The sequence below is a fragment of the Patella vulgata genome, chromosome 2 (assembly GCF_932274485.2).
Source record: "Patella vulgata chromosome 2, xgPatVulg1.2, whole genome shotgun sequence".
NCBI classification, from domain to species: Eukaryota; Metazoa; Mollusca; class Gastropoda; family Patellidae; genus Patella; species Patella vulgata.
The window spans coordinates 18,182,915-18,203,789 of NC_065880.2; the positions used below are offsets into that span (position 1 = coordinate 18,182,915).

The 20,875-nt window shown below is 32.5% G+C and overlaps 1 protein-coding gene across 1 annotated transcript in view; it reads right to left on the reverse strand.

Moving 5' to 3' along the window:
* LOC126811818 (calcium uniporter protein, mitochondrial) overlaps nt 1-20,875 on the reverse strand; it is a 40,168-nt gene that overhangs the window by 7,819 nt on the left and 11,474 nt on the right. Inside the window, exons 4-6 of the mRNA XM_050537743.1 lie at nt 17,631-17,735; nt 3,848-4,008; nt 790-993 (exon numbers count right to left, since the gene is read on the reverse strand). Of these exons, the coding sequence (XP_050393700.1) occupies nt 790-993; nt 3,848-4,008; nt 17,631-17,735 (470 nt within the window). The remainder of the gene's footprint in view (nt 1-789; nt 994-3,847; nt 4,009-17,630; nt 17,736-20,875) is intronic.

Sequence of the window (20,875 nt, forward strand, 5' to 3'; positions counted from 1 at the left end):
TATATAGGGTTTAATTAGTGTAGTATTGAACAGCTTAATTTACAGGACGGGAAATTAAGTCCGTACTATTGCTAAAATTCGCTGAAACAACAGACATGTTAATTATCATAAAAGACCCAGGAAAGTGCTAAGTGCTCTACATTAACTCGAATGTATAAAACCCAATAACCATAAAAAGCTCAATAACATCTACATATATACATGTACCCACCGATGTACATTTTGTACTCAGTAGATAGTGAGCAGCAAATTATGACTAGCTTTTTCTCTGCAATTTCCTGCTATTTTGACGGGTTATTTGTAATTACCGCAATACCAAAATAATGCAACTTGTACTAACAATTGGTAAATAAACACCCCATAAAAGTAATAATGAGAGGGAGAGAGAAATAGCATACAATTCAGGCAAAATGGGCAGAAATAAGCTCAGAAGACAGTGGACATATTGATCATTTATTTGTTGTTTATGTAAACTGTGGTGACTTCTCAGACCGGCAAAAGTTAGTTTGACATTCTTTTAAACCTGCGATTTAGGGCAAAATTGTCATACATCCATATTGAACAACATGTGAAATGTTAATGATGTACAATACTATTTTGAATTATTCCAATTTAAATAGTGTACTTATTTTTTCTGGGGCACCTGATATAGTTCACACACACACAAACACCCACATCTATTAAAAAGGGTTTAGATATTCAGCCAAAGCCAATAGTTGTAATGAATGACTGGATGTCCTAATTGTGACAATCTCTTTGAATTCTGAAGTAAATTGAAATGCACCATACCTGTTTACTAAGGACAAAATAGGCATACATAGCAATGGTTGTACCATATGTAACGAAATAAGTAACAGGTTCCATTATATCCCATGAGTACTCCCACCATGTCAATCTAGCTAACACGCCAAATTGCACTGCCATTAGACCTAACCCAGTCCATGTTAAAATATGTGTATATCGATTGGCTTGCTGAGCTAACTCGGTTTTTTTCTGAAAATATACAAATCAAAATTTTTACATTATACATACAGTACATTAAATGACTATTTTAACAGTTACTCAATTCAATGTAAAACGAGTAACTGTAATGACTTATTAGCTTGAAGATTGTACAAAAGTTTTTCACAATCATCTATTGGCAGTTTAATAGAGTTTACGTCACTGTTTCAATAAAAATCATGTAATAATAGGAACACAATAAGACTGAACACTGTCATCACATTATGATAAATATATAATTTAAATTCAGCTCGTCAGTCTCTCCCCCCCCCCCCCCCCACACTCAAACAGCCTATAAGCAGCAAAGTCAATTTCATCAAATTTTTTAAAATTTCACTGATAACTTTTTCCTATATTGACATAAAATTGTGTGCACATTTTAACTTTAGTTGCTAGAATATCCACATATCAAGGGCCATAATTTTGAAAGTAATTATTGGAACTCATTAACCAGCTGTTTTATCTGTGAAGCAAAAACTGTGTATATATTTCAAGTAAAACATACTACTAGAGCATCCACAAGATAAATAATGTGATGACCACCTAATTAGGTTGAATGGAATATATATTTAAACACCATTATTCTTCAACTAATGAGTAAATTTACACTGCCAGTTAGTTTATTGCTCATTTAAATATTCATGAATAAAATATAACATAATTTTACGACCCAAAGGAATATATCTTTAAAATAAAAATCGATTAAATTCCATGCACGTCTGTACCCCTAGATAGATGAAGACCACAGATACCATAACGGAAAAATGCAGCAGACGGAATCTAATGAATAAAGTAACTATTCCTTTACCACATGCACCCCTAATACATCACAGTTGACTTAATCAACATATTGCTTTCAAACACTTGATCCATTTACAGTTAGAGAGGGCACACTACCTGGGGGACTCATCATCAACGCAATATAGATCTTTTCAAATGCAACTATTCTCAAGAGAGTATACTGATATCGGTCGTCGTCAAGAACTTTAATATCATTCACCATGGTGGCAATTCCGATTCATGCATTCTACACATTGTTTGTATGAACTGGTCTGTGAATTAACTTCCAGAATAAAGATCATGGCTTGTTGATTGAGTCTTATCTTGAATATGGAAATTACCAAGGGAATTCCAATATTCAGATGTAGCCTGGATTTGACAGGTACATGTATATCATACTACAATATAGCATGACTCTCTGACATTTCAAAACTTGGCCAAACTGACAATTTTTGTATAATTTGATCACAATAATGCACGATTATTTCGGTTTTGTTATCTTAAACAAGTATTACACAAATAATCATTAAGTTCTATACTTGGTATAAAGGAGTTTTATCAGTTTCTGTACTCAGTATAATCAAATTCTATACTTAGTATATAAAGGAGTTTTATCAAATTCTATACTTGGTATAAAGGAGTTTGATCAAACAAGCGGTTGCCATGCAAGATATGCCCACATTTTGCAACAGATGCATTGAGAAGTCCGTAAAACGAATGTGTTCTGCAACTGTGTTCAAAAGAAAATCATTCTACCCAACTCTCTAATCAAATAATTAAAACAAGATGGACTACAGGTGTATTTATAATTTATATGTGTAAACGCCAAAACTTTTTCATAAAACAAAATTTGAATTGAAATAAAAGAGCCACACACTGTTTCGATAGACACGCCTGGCTGCCACTCCCTTGTACGAAATGATCTATTTCGATGAGTGGCGCAATTAGCTTCTATTTTGGTATTTCTCGATGTCAAAGTTTGTGAGGAGTTCAATTTTTCAAGAGAGAATCTTTTATTCGTTGGTATATTTAATTGTACAAAGGATTTTATTTAACTGGAGGTGATTTCAAACACACAGGCAAGTTTATAATAACCAAAATTCAGTAGTCTGTTCATAATCGAAGAAATACATTTAAAATTTAGGACGGTTCAGACAGTAATGGTCACAACCACTGAGATATAAAACTTTACCAAATCAACAAATTACACAAATTCACAAATATATAAAATCACTATCTTGGGTACCCTTGATCAATTTAGTGATGAACCACTATGATAATGAAGGTCTGTGTGGGTGTCGATGACCATTGTATGGAATCAATTATTAGCAAATTAACAGCCACAATCCATTATTGTTAATAGAAATTTATTATTTATGTAACTGAGTGACAGGCTGACATATGTGACAATAGATTCATAAAGTAAGACCTACAATATCAAGCAGAAGACATTCGGACCACTAGACTTGTTTAGAATATAGACATAATCTTACTTTGTAAATTTAGTTTTGAAAAAGTTTTAGTTTCGATTTACTTAAAACTTCCTTAATCTTTTTATTAAGTGTTGCCCGGTTATTGGGTCTTTTATAATTAGCATAGCCTTGAATATGAAATGAAATGGGGTTTAACGTCCTATTGTTCTGTCTAACTGGGCTAATGAAGACGGCATAGCCTCACATAGAAATGGACAGAGTTAGCTACTGACCACAGTGACCAGTAGCAATAATAGGATACATAAAATGGACCAATTGTCTTGAGATTTCAAGAGATGATCTGAATTTAGACGCAAAATCAAACCTGGTCTTGTTACAAGACTATAAAGGTGAACTGCCCCTTTAATAAAATCTTCATTTTCATTTTTCGGACAATATCTAATCTTTCACATAATAATCCACCCTGAACAGAGACTTAAAGCATTGTAATTATTGTAAATAAACTAACACTGTTTAATCTTCTTCTCACTCTCCATCAACATGTAGGTCAATTCACTACTTTCTTTGTCATGATTGTAAGTAACAAGAGACCAATTTCTACAAGTATAAAACAGACACAAGGTTTTACTTACCTTTTCATAAGGTGCTATTTGTGATTGAAGATCCTCCAATTTGGCCCGTAATTCACTTTCTCTTTCTAGTTGATAATGTTCAAGATTTAAAGTGGAATAAAGCTGAGTGACAAGATTTTTAACATCTGATAAATTCTCTAGGTCTTCACTAACCATAGCCTCTGTAGAATAAAAAAAAAACAACAGTTAACAGATTGGAACACATTCTAAATACCTCATATTTTCACATGATCTGCTTATGAGTATTTCCAGTGTTACTGTTTGAATTGTAAGGGTATTTTGTAAAACGGATAAAATTTAATTCAAAGACAGGAGTCTGTGGATTTCAACACAAACATTTGTTAGCCGAACAGTGTTTTTGAAATGAAAATATCGCGAACATTGTTCAGCCAACAAATATTTGTGTTGAAATCCTACGCAGACCCGCCAACTTTTGTCGGAAAACACTGTTTGGCTAACAATGTCAGTCAGTCTGCGATGGACTTTAAGAAGTAAATTTTATAAAGGTGATTTAGTCAGGAGAGTAGACATGGAAGGGCAATGGTGACAAATGACCGATTTTCAATATGATCAACTTCATCTCCACCTCCACATAGATATAAAAATAGATTCTTATGGATTGGATTCTCTGTAAAATGTCTTGTACCGTATCTATTTCACCCAATTTTATTTTGTAATCTTACCAATTTCCTTTTCCACTAAATGGCTCATAAATTTACTTAGTCATCAGTTTTAGCTTGACTTGTCAATTTTTCATTAACTGTCCATTTAATCCTCTATAAATTGCTAGATGACTGGAAAAACTTGAATAGCCTCTTTCATGACTGAAGATTCGCACTGTCAATTCTAGTGCCGGTAAACAGAGAGGAAAAACGTATACTGTAGCAAGTTTTTGTCTTTCAGCTGAGAAATCACTTGCCAAGATCAATGAGTTTCAATTCGTTTGAGTTTCAATTCCAAAGTTTGCAGGAATTATAGAGGCAAAATATTTAATAAATATTAAAAAAAAAAGATTTAAGATGAAACGAGTCAGATTTAAAGAAATATTATCATTTGCATTTTATCAAAGAATTGCATATTCTTGGTTTTCCCAAAAAAACAAAACATGTCTTTACTGCAACTGTACAAAAAAATAAAATATCGCTTGTTATAGAGTAGTAGAAAAATTGCCTTCAAAACAATATGAGAAATGACAAGTAAAAAATATGCTGTTCAACTGTAGCTATCACAAATTATAGCTACCATTATATGTGTCAATTACTATGATTATAAGGTGTTAACACACTAGTTAAGTGTCATAAGGTAGGCTAATTGTTGGTTTTATAGTGTAAATTAACATGTATTATGTTGTCTACAGGATACAAACAAACTACCAATCATGTAGAATACTGTCCTGTTCATGTCATTATACTTCTAGACATTGATTAGCTACAGATCCATAGCTCTAATCTGAGAAGTAAAGCCCTCAGGTATAAGGGCTTTAAAAATCACTGACTGCCATTTGAGTGATTTTTACGGTGGCTGATTTAGGACACGCAAAAAAAAAAAAAAAAAAAAAAAACCTCGAAAAATAGTGATATTAAGTCGAGTGCTCAAGATACTAAGTCGATTGCTCGAGATAGTTAAGTCTAGCGCTCAAGATAGTTAAGTTGAGCGCTCGAGACAATTAAGTCGAGAGCTCGAGATAATACAATCGAACATGTCTCAACCGATGTTTTAAGCTGTCTAATTTTGTACATTATTTAATGATAAACTTGCAGAATAAAGATATTCATTTGTTCGTTTTTACAGCCCATCCAAAGCTGCAGTGAAGGAGCGGATACCCCCCCCCCCCCCAACACCCACTCAATCCAATGCTCATCACCAGCAACAAAATATATGGTTGACTTTCATCGTGGATGATACACAAGCAAGATTTCATAAAAAATTTTCCTAGAAAACCATTTCAAAGTGAAGAACTTTTTTGCCTCTGCGAATACATTCTAGTGCGCACCAAGGTTAGAAGACTGTAATAATCATATAACACACGAATAACCCTTCAGAACACATTATTAATTTGCATACATGCAGCCCTACAGATTCTTAAATTTTTACTAACACAGCCAGCTGTACAAAATCTGAGGTACCAGTACTAATAACACTAACAAGACTTCACCTTGTTAACTCTGAAGTATGAATTTCAAATCCATTTATTTTCTCATTAAGGATAAATTGAACAGAATTCTATTACATTCAAACATCAGCACTGAACATTAATTTGATATTTCTGCTAAAAGAGTTTCTTCAAAATTGCTGATAAGTGATAAATCGATTTTTAAGTTAACTATGTTCATATGCCATGGAATAAAATCTCATTTATACCAGAATCCAAAAAACAGTTTTCTAAATTATTTCCGAGAAAGTATATTTTTTGGTAATCACTTTTCTGCAATATGCTGTTAAAACTTGAAAATATATTTGTCTGGATATTAAGTTCAGGATAAATGTCAAGTTCTTCTACTTTGTATTTCTTTTCGAACATAGGGTGTAGTCTTATTTATAAAGCAAACCATTCTTTTAGTGATTAACGTTGTAATGAGCCCGATTTCAGTTTTTTGTCGGTTATTTATGTAAAATCAATGGCAACATATTGATCAAATGAAGTCGGCTGTCACCCATGTTTTAAGATGAGATCACAATATTCATGAGTCTTTAATAGCCTCTTCTTGCTTTGCTTACAAGATCAACACATTAAAGTCTTGCGCATAGCTATAGTACAGTATGAGAAAATACTAACAAATAATGACAACCTGTCAGTTTTAATCACTATTTGTCATGTTTATGTTTGAGAATTCCGTCAGTATGAAAATTGAAATTTCCGCATACAAAACTTCTATGTTTAACACTTTCTTTCAGCAGTCTAACAAATTTTCACACACAAAACCCCTGGGCATTTTCATAAATGACTGCAAGTAAGCCTCATTACTGAGGATATTCCGGTCTTATTTTCAAAATAAGAAAATTCATGCTCAGATATTATATGCAGTTTAAAGGGTTAAACTAGATGAGTTAACTTCCCATTTAAATCTAAGAATTCCCTTATCAATAATGGATTTTGTTAGGGACAGAGGCATCTGTTCATGAAATGGTCAATGTAATAACCTGTTATTTGATCATCAAAATTTAAAGTACATGTTCATCACTCTTAATTAGAATCAAAGTTGTTGTGTTCCAAAAAAAGAGTCTTGACCAATGAAATTATTTATCGCTACTTAGCCAGCGCAGAAAATGCTCATCACTGAATTTAGTCGAATTATTGATGTAATGAAACTATACACCAAGTTTCATCATTCACATTCAATTACATTCAAAGTTATCGTGCTCCAAAGTTTCGAATGCTGATCACTCTACTGAAACTGAGTCGAAAATGGTCAAACCAAACTTAGTCAAGGTATTAATATAATGAAACAGTACAGCAAGTTTCATCACTCTCACTCTCAATCAGAATCAATCTACCAATCGATTATCTCTGTTTATCCTAAGCAGAGTATGCTCAACATCAAACTCCATCAAAATATTCACCTAATATAAATAAACACTGAGCTCAATACATGTAAGAAGCAGAGTTATTCAATTGTGTCCCCAAAATTTGACAGATGGTCAAGCCGACGGACACATTTTGAGAGGCCAGGGAGAAAAAACTAAATTCCAAATACAAATAAATTTGGTCAGTTAATGAAAGCACCACATAGTAGAAACTAAGTCATTTCGGGACTAACATATGGTTTAATTTTATTTCAATAATTCGCTTGCGCGTAGGGGTCTTTAGCAGTGGGACCCGGAGAAAACCCACGAGGTTGGACAGGCGACGAGGTTGGACAGGCGACCTTACTCCTTGTCACATACAACCGGGGATTCGAAACCACGCCAGTCGACTCAATGACAGACTTTATGATACAGCGCCCGCACGCTAACTATTCAGCCATCCAACCCCCCCTTGGAAACCTGGATAAATATGACTAATTACTATAGATGCAAATTTCACAAGCATTTTGTTGAAATCAGAAGAAGTAATGTATACCCTACATTTATATTAACATTAACAAGACAGTTTATGAAGCAATGGAAATTTATTACCAAACTTTATATCATTTTAAGTGGGTAATAATGAACTAAAAACATCATTTATGTTGCATCGCATGGGTTCAATCAACCTTCTATTGTGTACTTGCTACTTCTGTACTACATGTATAGCCAGAAGACCTTTATGGACAATTTAAAAAATAGAGATTGAAATTAATGTTTACATCCAATTTCTCTCTGTCAAATACAGCCCTACATGTATACAATATGATAACTACATGTACCGGTATACAGATTTATTTTAAAAGTCTAAGTTTTCACTGGGTCTCCAAGAAAAATAAAAAATGTGAAGAAATAGATTTTTTTCCCAGTGTACGAAATTGAGAAATCTGCAATGTATGTTGGTCCATTCCACAACCGATAAAGCTAGACAGACTTGTCTATCGTCTAACAATAATTATCTGGACAACAAGTTTGAGCACATGGTTTCCACCAAGCTTCATCAAGTGGTCATTCTGTACAAACTGTTAGTGTTACAATGTAACTGGAACATTATTTTGCCATGTCAAAATGATTCCATAAAGGTGATGATTTACTATCATTTAATATTGGAATTTAATTTTCTTATTGGTAATACATCAGTTTAAAGGGTATTCGTAATATGCGATATTCATAAATCAGTAATATTTGTTCACTAAGCATACTAGATAACTCCTATAAATCTTAGTAAAAGAGAGAAATAAACCAGTATTTTATACTCTATATTATAACCTAATAACTATTTCCCCCAACAGACAGATTATTTATATTGCCACACGGGCTTTGATGGTATTAGCTGCCTAAGACGAGGATTTCTTAAGGAAGAAAGAGAGTTTACGTAAGAATCCATCAATCGCCTTAAATGTAATTATGAAATTATCACACAAAATCGTCATTTGTTACGCTATCAATTTCTACTGTGCAAACTTCAGATTTGTAATAGTTTTGGGTCAACCCCCGAGGTGAACAAGAGCATCGCTAATGCTGCAATATACGTCCACAATTCTGTTTGGATTGATATGGTACTTTTTAAAATAAAGAGAATGAAATATGAAATGGCTGCAATGACTGTCATATGACAAGTCAGAGGCAAAGAAGACTAGGCATTTGGTTTGTTTTGCCAAATTTACAGACTAAATATTAACAAAAAAGTGGTCATGCGCCAAAATAAATAGTTGCTGTCTTTACGATATAAGGAATAAATATGCAAAGTTCGACGATTATCCATTCAGAATTGCAGCCTGTAGATGATAAATACAAATATTGGGCGTGGCTCTGCCTCTGGGGGTTGGATATGGAACAATATAAATAGGTACCACACTGTTATTGAAATGATTGATATGCTGCATTTGAACAAAATTTGTTAGTTATTGCAACCTTTTGAGTATTTACAGATAAAAAATTAACAAAAAAGTGGGTGGGGTACCAGACCCCTGGGGGTCTAGACATGCACCAAAATAAATAGTTGCTATTTATACCGTATATGGAATAAATATGCCAAGTTCCAATATGATCCATTTAGAATTCCAGTCTGTATACGATAAACACAAAAATTGGGCGTGGCTCTGCCCCTGGGGGTTGGGACATGCAGTTGTCGTCCTTAGGCTATAAGGAATACATATGCTATGATCGTAGCAATGATATCTGTGATAAAATAATATTTGGAACGTGTTTAACCAGTTCTATCACATTATGATAATGACTGGCACCAATATTGTCCTTTAAAACTATTATTGAAATACCTGTGGATTTGTAAGCTCCATATCCAGGTACATTGTATATGAAGGTAAACAGAGCTATACATGTAAACGTCATACCCAACTTTATCCCTTGTCTGACCATCTGAAAAAACTAATGTTCCCCAGAGTCTTAGGACAAAATCAAACCCTATGTTTCTTTTTACCCACTTCCAATGTTTAGGCCACTTGAAACCCAGCAATTCATTAGAAGAATGTTTCTTGAATGATGAGTTTGTGACAATAAAACCGAACTACATTCCGTCCCTAGCATCTATTTCATTTCTATTTTTTCTAACATGAAATAAATGTTTGAATATTCATTTTTGCCCGAACATATATGTACTTTAAAACTTTAATGATCAAATAACAGATTATTACATTTAACTCTTCGTGGACAAATGTCTCTGTCCCAAACAAAATCCATTCTATTATTGATTGGAATGATAAGGAAATTCTTCAAAATTTGGAAATCATTAAGCCATTAAAATAACTCAGAGTAACATAGATTATTCGTCTTAACGATCTAAACATCATTCATTTTGTCAAAGACTTCCCTACCTGTTATAATTTTTATAGAATATCTAACAGAAAATTAATCGTCTGAATTCAGTCACTAATAAAAAAGGGTATATCTGATCTGACCTAGATATATGTCTGGAAAGATTTTTAATAATAACAAGATGATATTGATTTGGTTTGAATGCTACAAATCTAACCCATTTCAATATCTAGTCATCGTATTGCAATTTCAAGAAGATTGAAACCGTCTAATCTTGATAAAATCATAATATAAAGACTGAATATATCTTGCACATATATTACTAAATATTTTTAGTTTGATAGTTTAGATGTTTATATTTTACTATTTACTGTTATTCGGCCCAAATCATGAGAGTAGGGTTTATGCGACCTATTGATGTGGTTGTCATTTAGTTTAACACTAAATGCATTATTCATTGAAAGACCTACACACAAGGTGTCGCAACAATAAGATTCTACTTGAAAGGTGATTTAGTGATAAGCTTTAAATAAATAATAAATATCATTATGTATTCTATTCCAACAACTCTGTTTTGGTTGGCCATTATGAGACTAACAGCGTATTACTTAACTACTTTTTTTCCAAATTCCCACGGAATCTGTCAATCTTATTTGTATCAGAATGCTCTGGTGGCTGGGATTTTGTGTGGCACAGATTTGTAATTTTTCTGTGTTTTTAGTGATATTATTTATCAAAATTCATATTTGTACAGAGTTCAAAATATCAGCTACTAAAAAGTCATGTCTGACATTCTGGCAGGTACAACTAATTACTATAATCTTTATTTCCATGCCTGCCAATAGTGAATCCGAAAAGCAATAATAAGTAAAAGTCTGTGCCTTTATTTAGTTCTGATGTTTGCGTTATTTATATTGTTTCTTATTGAAAAAATAGAATTGTTCTTAAAATACTACAATGATTCACCAAGATACCTAGGATCAGTTAATGTGGTTTTCAGATGAGATTGACTAGACATATGGTTAAGTTGTAATATTGGATATAAATACCCTATACCTCTAAAGCATCTGATGTTAACATATAGTAAACCCCACCTAGTAACACTATATAGATAGTATATGAACTAGCTATAACTCGACACTATTTCTAATACTACCAATCTCTACAATAATTATAGTTTAATATATACAGTGTACATGTATCTCAAGTCAGAAGATATTAACAATAGATCACACTTTTGTACTATCTGTTTATCAGTACAAGTATGACATTGTCTTGTATGTATGTAAATATGACCACACCCAAAAATAAATAGAGCGATTCAATGTTAAACAGTACAACTTGTATAGGTCCTTTTTAGAAATTGTTTATTTACTCGAGTCAGAACTACATTTACACACAAACAATTTAATAAATTGTACACATAAGCAAAATATTCAACCAACTTTGGACATTTATTTATAATTAGTACAACCATATTGATTTAAAAAGACATTATCAGTGCAAAAATAATCACTTAATTAATTTGGTATAACATAAAAAATAATCATGTAATTAATTTGGTAAAACATCATAAAAAAATAATCCTATTTAGCGCAAAGCATTTTGTAATAGAATTATTTGAGCTCTTTCAAAACCACTAAAATGTATGACTCAAAAATTGATACTTAAAACGTCTATTATCTCAGGAATGGATATTAAAGGAGCTAAATTGCTATTTTTTGGCACCTAGAAATGGACACAAATGGGTCTCAACGTGTATAATATATTAATAATGTAATATGAATGTATATAAACTGATTTACATTCAATCGCTTCTACTTTTACTGTAATTTCTAATCAGTTAGGTTCAGCGAAAAAAGCGAATAGTCTGAATTGAATGGCAGTCTTTAATGTCTGGTTATTCGAGTCTACATCGGTAGTATTCCACTACATGATATGTGTTTAGCCTCGTTCATCCAGCCACTTCATACAACTTGTGCCCAAAAGCATTCTGGCAAATGATTTGTACGCCAATTTTTAAATCTGCATTTGTCTTAAAAATATTGGTTATTAGAACCCCAACTTTTCACGCTAAGATAACAACATCAAGGTTTATTTAAACTGACCACTAAGACGTGTTTGCAATGTCGAAGACTGTGGATGATATTGAGCTGGCTCCTGTAAGATTTGTCTCAAATTATATTTTTTAAGGAGTGAGGCTACCCGAAAAATGCTTTCTGAAATTATTAAGCTAGTGAATTGAAGATGGCACAAGTAATTAGGAAATGTAATAAACAAGGGAAAACTAACATTAAAAATAAAGAAAAAAAAGTTTTTGCCAGGGTAGCACTTTTTTTTTGGGGTGGGGGGGGGGAAGTATGAAAAGATAGGTTGCCAGGCAACGAAACATACGCCCACAGCAACTATATCGTACGGGCAGTCAACAAGAGTTGTCGCATATTTTTACTTTTTTCGGTAATGAAACATTTATAATACATTAAAATCTAATTAAGAGTAACAACTCATTAGAATTTGTTCTGCCCCATGCTAACGTTAAGTATACGAAACTTTTTTTCTCTAATTTTTATAGTTTCTTGGAAAATGGAGTTTAAAACATTTGCCTCACCACAATATTTTGTCTTAGGAGAAATATTTTGATAACTTTTAAAATTTGATGATTCTGTGGTAGATATCAGTTTATATATCCTGTGAATTTGGCGGAGATATCTTAATTAAATGTAGTTACAGAAATATAGTGTACCTATATTTTGGATAGCCTCCCCCCTTAAATAAGAGTATGGTTTTAAGTCAATAAAAGTGATCTTATAGATTTTAAAACGTAAAACAAACATTCACGAAATAAGTATTCATGATATATTGAGATGCAATGAAGATGCAATGAAATGAAATGAAATGGGGTTTAACGTCCTACTGTTCTGCTCCTAACCTGGGCTAATGAAGACGGGCATACGCCATACAGTGTGCTATAAAGGAAATTTTGCCCGGACAGCGGCGCAACGGCCAACTATTATATAAAATTCCAACTGCCAAGGGATCTTTTAAGTGCATGCAAATGTGGACACGGGACCTCGGCTTTTCGTACCATCCGAATGACTAGACAGCTGTCCTTGTCAGGCCCTCCATCCTGCATCACTGACATGGGGAAACCACACCGGAAAATCTGAATGAACTTTCTCTGCCAATGCAGGGATCGAACACCCGACCTCCAGGCTAGCTAGCCAGCGTCTTACCCACTTAGCCCCGTGATCTCCCAATGAAGATGCAGCACGTTTATAATTGGAAGATTGTAAATTTAACAATTCGGAATTTACTATAACATCACGAAGATAACATGTGATAATGATGTTTTCATGAATGAGTCAATGCACCACACATCAATTCTCTAAAACCCCAAAAATTGTATTCAACATGTTGAAATCAGAATTTAATGGTGCAGACAGGGGTATAATTTGTGCCTTTAAAAAAGATAGGGGAAGTACAACTAATACAGTTCTGCAGAAGACACAAAGATATTCCAAAATTGACATCAGCACAATGTGCCACAGTCTGTGTTAATTCAAAACAACAGGAGTACAGCAACATCCCTCAAGCAACCATTCAGAGGATTATCTCTGCGACATTGCAGGGCATCTGCTGGAGGAGGACACAAATGTTACTGACTTTTGATAGTTACCCCCTGTGTCTAAGGTCTATGCAGGCTTACAATCATGCCAAAAATGATCTGCATAATGTCCTTTCCAGAAAATTGGTGATGCATTTTCATTGTGCACCATTATCAGTAAAAATTTGTATAATTACTATATAGATCTATAAGTATAACAGTTCTAGAGTATAATAGATCTAAACATTCATTATATTATCAGTAAATAGATCTAAACAACATGTATTTTTAAATGACTTTAAAAGATGAAGATGATGAACTAGAATTCTCTGGTGACTTAGAACATTAATTTCCATAAAAGTTTTTGCTTTGTACAACTAAAAGCATTTTCTTGTCACCTGATGTCTTTTTTTCTTACTGACTTTTAACATTTTCTTTTGTAGTATTTTTGAGATTAACATTTAGAGAGAAAATGCTGGCGAATAGCCATTCCAGTTTGTGAAACAAATTACAAAGCATTATCTGCATCATTACACTCAAAAGGTATTAGCTAACAGTTTCAATTCTTCAGTAGAATATTTATTAAGGAGACATTCTTTTAACCATATAACCCACCATTACTACAATCAGCTTCAGAGAGACTACTTGTGCATTCAATTTCCAAGAGATGGCATTTTCATGTTATCTTGAAAGCCACTTTTATTAAGAGTAACTATTGTATTGTAATTCTTTTATCTTACAAGTTAAAGGGAGAGTGGAACCTAAAGTACATATTCTAATTAAAGATAGGTTGCCAGGCAACGAAACATACGCCCACAGCAGTTACATCGTCCGGGCAGTCAACAAGAGTTGTCGCATATTTTTACTTTTTCTGTAATGAAACATTTATAATACATTAAAATCTGATTAAGAGTAACAACTCATTAAGTAATTATCAGAAAACCATTAGAATTTGTTCGGTTTTTATAAAGTTCTGCCCCATGCTAACGTTTAGTATACGAAACTTTTAACATCATGGATTTAGCTGTTTAAGTCATAAAGATTCATTGAAAATCTATATACTTGTTCGTCTCAAGACCTTAAACACTGTGTATAAATTTAAAATCAATCGGATATAAACTTTAGCATCTAGAGCGTCCTCAAGATTTTTGGCAAAAATTATCGGAAATCGCTGAAAATCAATAGGATTCTTCGTCTCATGACCTTTAACACTGTGTATAAATTTAAAGTCAATCAGATATTAACTTTAGCCTCTAGCGTGTCCACAAGATTTTTTGAAGTGATCAAGGGCCATAACTCTGGCAGTTATTATCGGAAACAATAATTTTAGACAATCATATTTCAATTTGTTATAACCCCTAAACCACACAGAATTGTTATCCACAATCCACTATAAATAGGCTGTTCCCATGATCTGAACACCGACTTCAAATAAAATATGTCCGATATTAATGGAGTGAAATAAAAAGAAAACCCACAAAAAAACATAACATGTTTTTAATGTGATTGAAAATATACATGCACAATGAAGCAAAAGAAATGTGGAACCTACACCAAGACATTGATTTGGAAATTGTGGTAATTTACTCATTTCGCAATCCAGTTGGTAAAAACCTGTGTCAAAGCTAGATTTTTCCCTGCATTTTTTTTAGTGGAAACAGCTTTATCATAACAATGCAGTAATGCCAATGCTAAATACAAAGTTATTCCAAAACTGTTATCTACAGGTAGTTTAGGTTATTCTTCAGTATATTATAATAATACAGATCTACTCTGGTCACTATTGTGTAAGTAGATTAAGTCTAAAGAGAAGTCTAATGTTTGATTTACATGTACATCTAAACGAATGGTGCTACATATAGTTTTCAACAACCAATAGATGTGGTCAGGAATTTTGTTCAGGGAATTAATTGCTCTGGACATGTATATATAATTCATTTGAACCTGGAATATGTCTTCTGGTTAGAGAATTATTCATTAACTCTACAACACTAATTAAAAACCTTCTATTTCTCAAGCTGGATTTAATCGATCCTATAATTTGATACAGATCTACATGCATGTATCCAATTCGTTATCTAAGCTCATGGGCCATGAAATGTTAACAGACAACTATCGGTTATTGAAAAGAGTGAAAATAAAAAGGTTATAAAGCACAGACGAGTGAGCTGGCAGATAGTATAACAGTATGGGTAATCTGCTACCAGGTTTTTTTTATTGTTATTGATTATCAATAAAACAACAGAGGAAGCACTGTATCCAATACTCTAATATTTACTCTATTAAACTTGGTATATGTAGTAGAAGAGTTTGTCAACAAGAGATAAAAAGCATTACCCCTACTTCATTTTACATATTACTGCATTGACCCAATGCCCCAATATAAAGACTAAATATAGAATTTTATACAATCAAAAATACATTTATCAAAGAAACAATTTGTTTAAAAAATTAATCAAACTGCACAATATTCCACATTAAAAGACAGACACAGGCATTACTTTCAGTACAAACACAAATAAGGTATTCTTATCAGAAAGTATAGAATTCAAAACATTATCAAAATCAATCACTCCTAATATCAGATAAGGCCATACATAGTCCTATAAAATTTTAACGATTTTGTAACCTAGAATTAGAACGTCAACCAGCTACCCATGAATTTCACATTTCTATCCTGGAGTTTGGAATACACATATGGAAAGGGAGAGAGAGAAAGAAATGGGGTTTAACGTCCACTCGACACAAACTAGGTCATTTCGGGACTAACATATGGTTTAATTTTATTTCAATAATCTGCTTGCGCATAGGGGGGTCTTTAGCAGTGGGAGGAAACCGGAGGACCCGGAGAAAACCCACGAGGTTGGACAGGCGACCCTACTCCTTGTCACGTACAACCGGGGATTCAAAACCACGCCAGTCGACTCAATGACAGACTTTGTAATACAGCGCGTGCACGCTAACCATTCAGCCATCCAACCCCTCTCATATGGAAAGGGTGTAGTGTAACTGATTATAAATTACAACATCTAGTATTATAGAAAACTTGTATTGAACACATTGACTAATTAAAACATTTTATTGTTCTATGTTACTATGTCTATTAACTGGTATGGAACTGAAGATCTCCTCATATTCATGGTTATTGAAGTTATTCAGTCAGGCAAAAAAAACGGTTGACATTGTTGTAATAAACTTTGATTAAGTGCGACATGCTTCAGATTAAGAGAGTATTCATATTCTATTCCTGGTGATTATTATGAAATGTCAAGTTTTATTTTGTAGTTGGTCGACATTATTACATTCTATTAGCACAATATCTATAATATCTTTTATAGCTATACATAAAATATGGCATTTTGTGGTTATTGTATCTCTATTCTCACTGATGCTCATTCTCTAGAGTGATTTGTTGATATGCATCAGGGCCGTTCATATTTTGAAATACAGTTAAAAGATCTAAACATAATTTTAACTTTAAGTCTGCTTCACAAAGGTAAAATAAGTCAAAATCACCTAACCCAGCATAACATCTCAATGTCATATCATGTCATGTCATTGTTGTCATTTACATGCCCTTGTTATGTCATATCTTAACATGAATATATTTCAATACAATGAATATAAAGCCTTATATTCATGTATATTATATTATCTACATGTAACTAACAAAAGGTGGACCATCTCCTTTAATCAAAAAGTTTCATGATTGTAATTATTTATTCATACCTGACAAAATATTAATTTTATTTCCTACATTCCATACTGTACGACTAAAGCTCAGAGTGGTACATACAGTCCATGATGCATTAAAAATAAAAAAAAGAGTTTAATACTTACTCGTTTGTGGAGGACTAACTGAATAAGTCTGATCATTTATTGATAAACTAAAATTATTTCGTAACAAGATATCAATAGTTGTTGATTTAGCTACCCGGCTTCCATCTGTAAATAAACAAAGTTAAAAAAAATAAATAATTAAAAATCAGCAGCCAAATGGCTTTGTGTAAAGAAAGGAAACCTACATGTACTACTCTTGGCAACTGTAAGATTACATAGTTTGATCAAATCTATTCATTTCAAATTCAACAAATAAAAATGTAACTGAAATTTACATGAAAGTTTGTTTACAGGAGAACTTTGTATATTTCCTCTTGAACTCGTGGATGTTTTCTGCTTTAAAATGGTTTAATCAGAGCAGTCTGGAGGAGAGTTGACTTAAGATTTCAAACCTGATTAAATGCAATACCTTCCAGAAAGAAGGCGAGACACAAGTTTCTGGTTTGTGATTATCTTGTAACTTTATTTCCTAAGTCTTATAAAATTGAATTAAATTTGAACCAGTCTTTATACCTTAGTCCTCAAGATGAACATGAAGGAATGTAATGTTAAAGAACATTTTAATCATCTCAATTTTATCTTAAAATGTAACTAGCACTTTTAACAGGAAAGTAAAATCGTAATTTGTTGTTTCGATGGGCAAAATAAAACCACAAACTGATCTACAGTAAAATTCCATTTGGCCACTACAATTACTGAGTGCGATAAAATAGAGTGGATTTAATGAGGTGCCAATGTTAAAGATACACTGTCCCGAAAGTATTTATCAGGTGTTTATTTCCAATAAAATACTGGATTACCCAAAATATACCCATGGGACAAACACTGGGCAAAAATGTTAGGGTATCACTAACTGGTAACCCGACTGTTGTCTGCTAGCTTATTGTATGCTAGCTTGACTGGGGGAAGCGGTTGTTATTTCTTGATCAAATGGTTAGGTGGTTTTAGGAACATTGAGGGGTGTCAACGAACAAAAGACTCTACAATTAAACGGCAGAAAAAGAAGTTGACCTAAAATAATTAAGAATTTACTTAGGCCACAATATGTATGATAAATGGACAGTAAGTAATGAAAAATACATTCTGAAAAATGGACATCTAACAACAGTTTATTTATTAGCCTGTGGTATCTTCCCATGAAACCAAAGTTTTAAGAGGGATTTGAAGCAAATTTTTGACAGATTAATTAGTTTGAATATGTTTTTAGTCCAAATATACCATCAAATCACATTTTGTAAACAGGAAAATATCTTTAATTTGCTGCCGCTAAAATTCTTAAACTTTTTTTGAAATATTTAAAAAATAAATGAAGCATTTCAAAGTTGATTTGAAGCAAACATATATCATGGTTATTGTAAATGCTCTAACAAATTAGTCTAGAAAGTAATAATTTAGCACGGGCCATAGTATGCACAAGTCTAAAAGGTGATAATTCAGCACAGGCCAGTTACTTTTATGGAACAAACTAATTTATGATTTTTATCAGGTTGACATCGATTTTTACTTATGTTGTAGCCTATCATAACACATTTGTACCATTGCTAATGAAAATGGATAGCAGCATTTATTAAATTCAGAGCAAGAAATGTATTCCTGACTTCCTGTTCACTATTACCTTGAATTTTATAAGCTAGAGTTCTTTGAAATGTTAGCCATAACCATTTAATCAATTGGAAATGCCAGTAAGGCATATTAGGGTAATACTCTAGTAAATGCTTTGCATCATGGCGTCAACCTAATGAAATAAATATGTATTAAAGTAATTCAGCTACTTAAATTTAATAAAAAAATCATTAGCTATTGAGGATAATAATGGCGAACAGATATAGGGAAGGAAATCGATGTGCTTGTGTCTCTTCAAAACCAAAAATTAAGTAAAAGCGAATGGAGAAGACTTCCATATGTAATAAATGGATACTGGGTAGCCCGATTTGATTAAACATAGCAATAATATATCTATATAAATGACAAGAGATTTCTGATAATTTAATTAACAGATTCCTGGTCATTGTCTCTACATCTATTTCACTCAATAATAAGTAATTTGTTTGATAGAAGTGTGCTTCTATTCCAAGTGTATAAAAGGTCTTCCTGAACTTGTATTACATGTATATTTCTGTGTAGATATTTAATATTAAATGATGATAATTATTTCACATTTTAATCAAACACAGCATTCATTATCTGCATAATCTTTCCTGTTATATGATACACCTATAATATTTTTTTTACAAAATTAATACATCTTTGAGCAGCATTTCACGTTTGACACGTAATAAACCCAAAAACATAATATGGAACATAATTACTATTTTAACTAAAGTGAGGGTTTAGCTGAGTTCTCTCCCAACATTATCAAGCAAATTTATTCTATGTATTGTAAGTTTAATTTCAAAATCGAAGTACATGTATTATTGCTGTTTTTTGCCTATGTGCTGACATAAAGTTATATCAACATAAATTCAGGTTGTGCTCTCACTATTCAATCCTTTTCTGAATTAAGTGAGATATGCAATTTGTCAGTGTCAATCACAATCGGGAGAAAGACATACAAATTTTTAAAAATTATCTGCGTTCAGTTCAGATTCAAGGTCAGTCAGCACAACGTTTATTTCGAGACATAACTTAATGCCAGTGGATCTACATGTATGCTGTTGTGAAAGAAGTTTCCACACTTTTTCAGTGTGAACACAATATTAATTTTAAGTGGGGCAAAAGGTTAAGAAATTTGATTAAATCTGAATAAATCAGCTTGATATTAAAATAAGGATATATTTATTAATTTTAACATTATTCACGTTTATACAATGAGTTACATTAAGTTGACCTGAATCCAATATACTATTAGAAAAACGTACATTATTGTGTGTAAATAGGCGATATTTTATTAATGGTACTTCTACATGCATATAATATTGATAGGTTTTTATTTCAATACATTAAATCCACAATCTACATGTCTCGTGTCTATTGTATGTTTGTACATGCCGTTTCATAGAAGTAATGTTTGGTCTCTGAAGATTGCCAAATCAGCAAGAAATTATTATTATTAATTATTTTTTATTACTTTATTAAAATATTAGTTTACAGTACATTCCATACTCAGATGATATTGAATTCAGATTATTTTCCTCGCTGTCAATTACTATAACCTATTGAATAAAATGGCCTTGATAATCTAAGCCTGTTATCAACAGGTTTAGTGTGACTAATTTCAGTCAAGAGCAGTTAAATCACATAGCTTT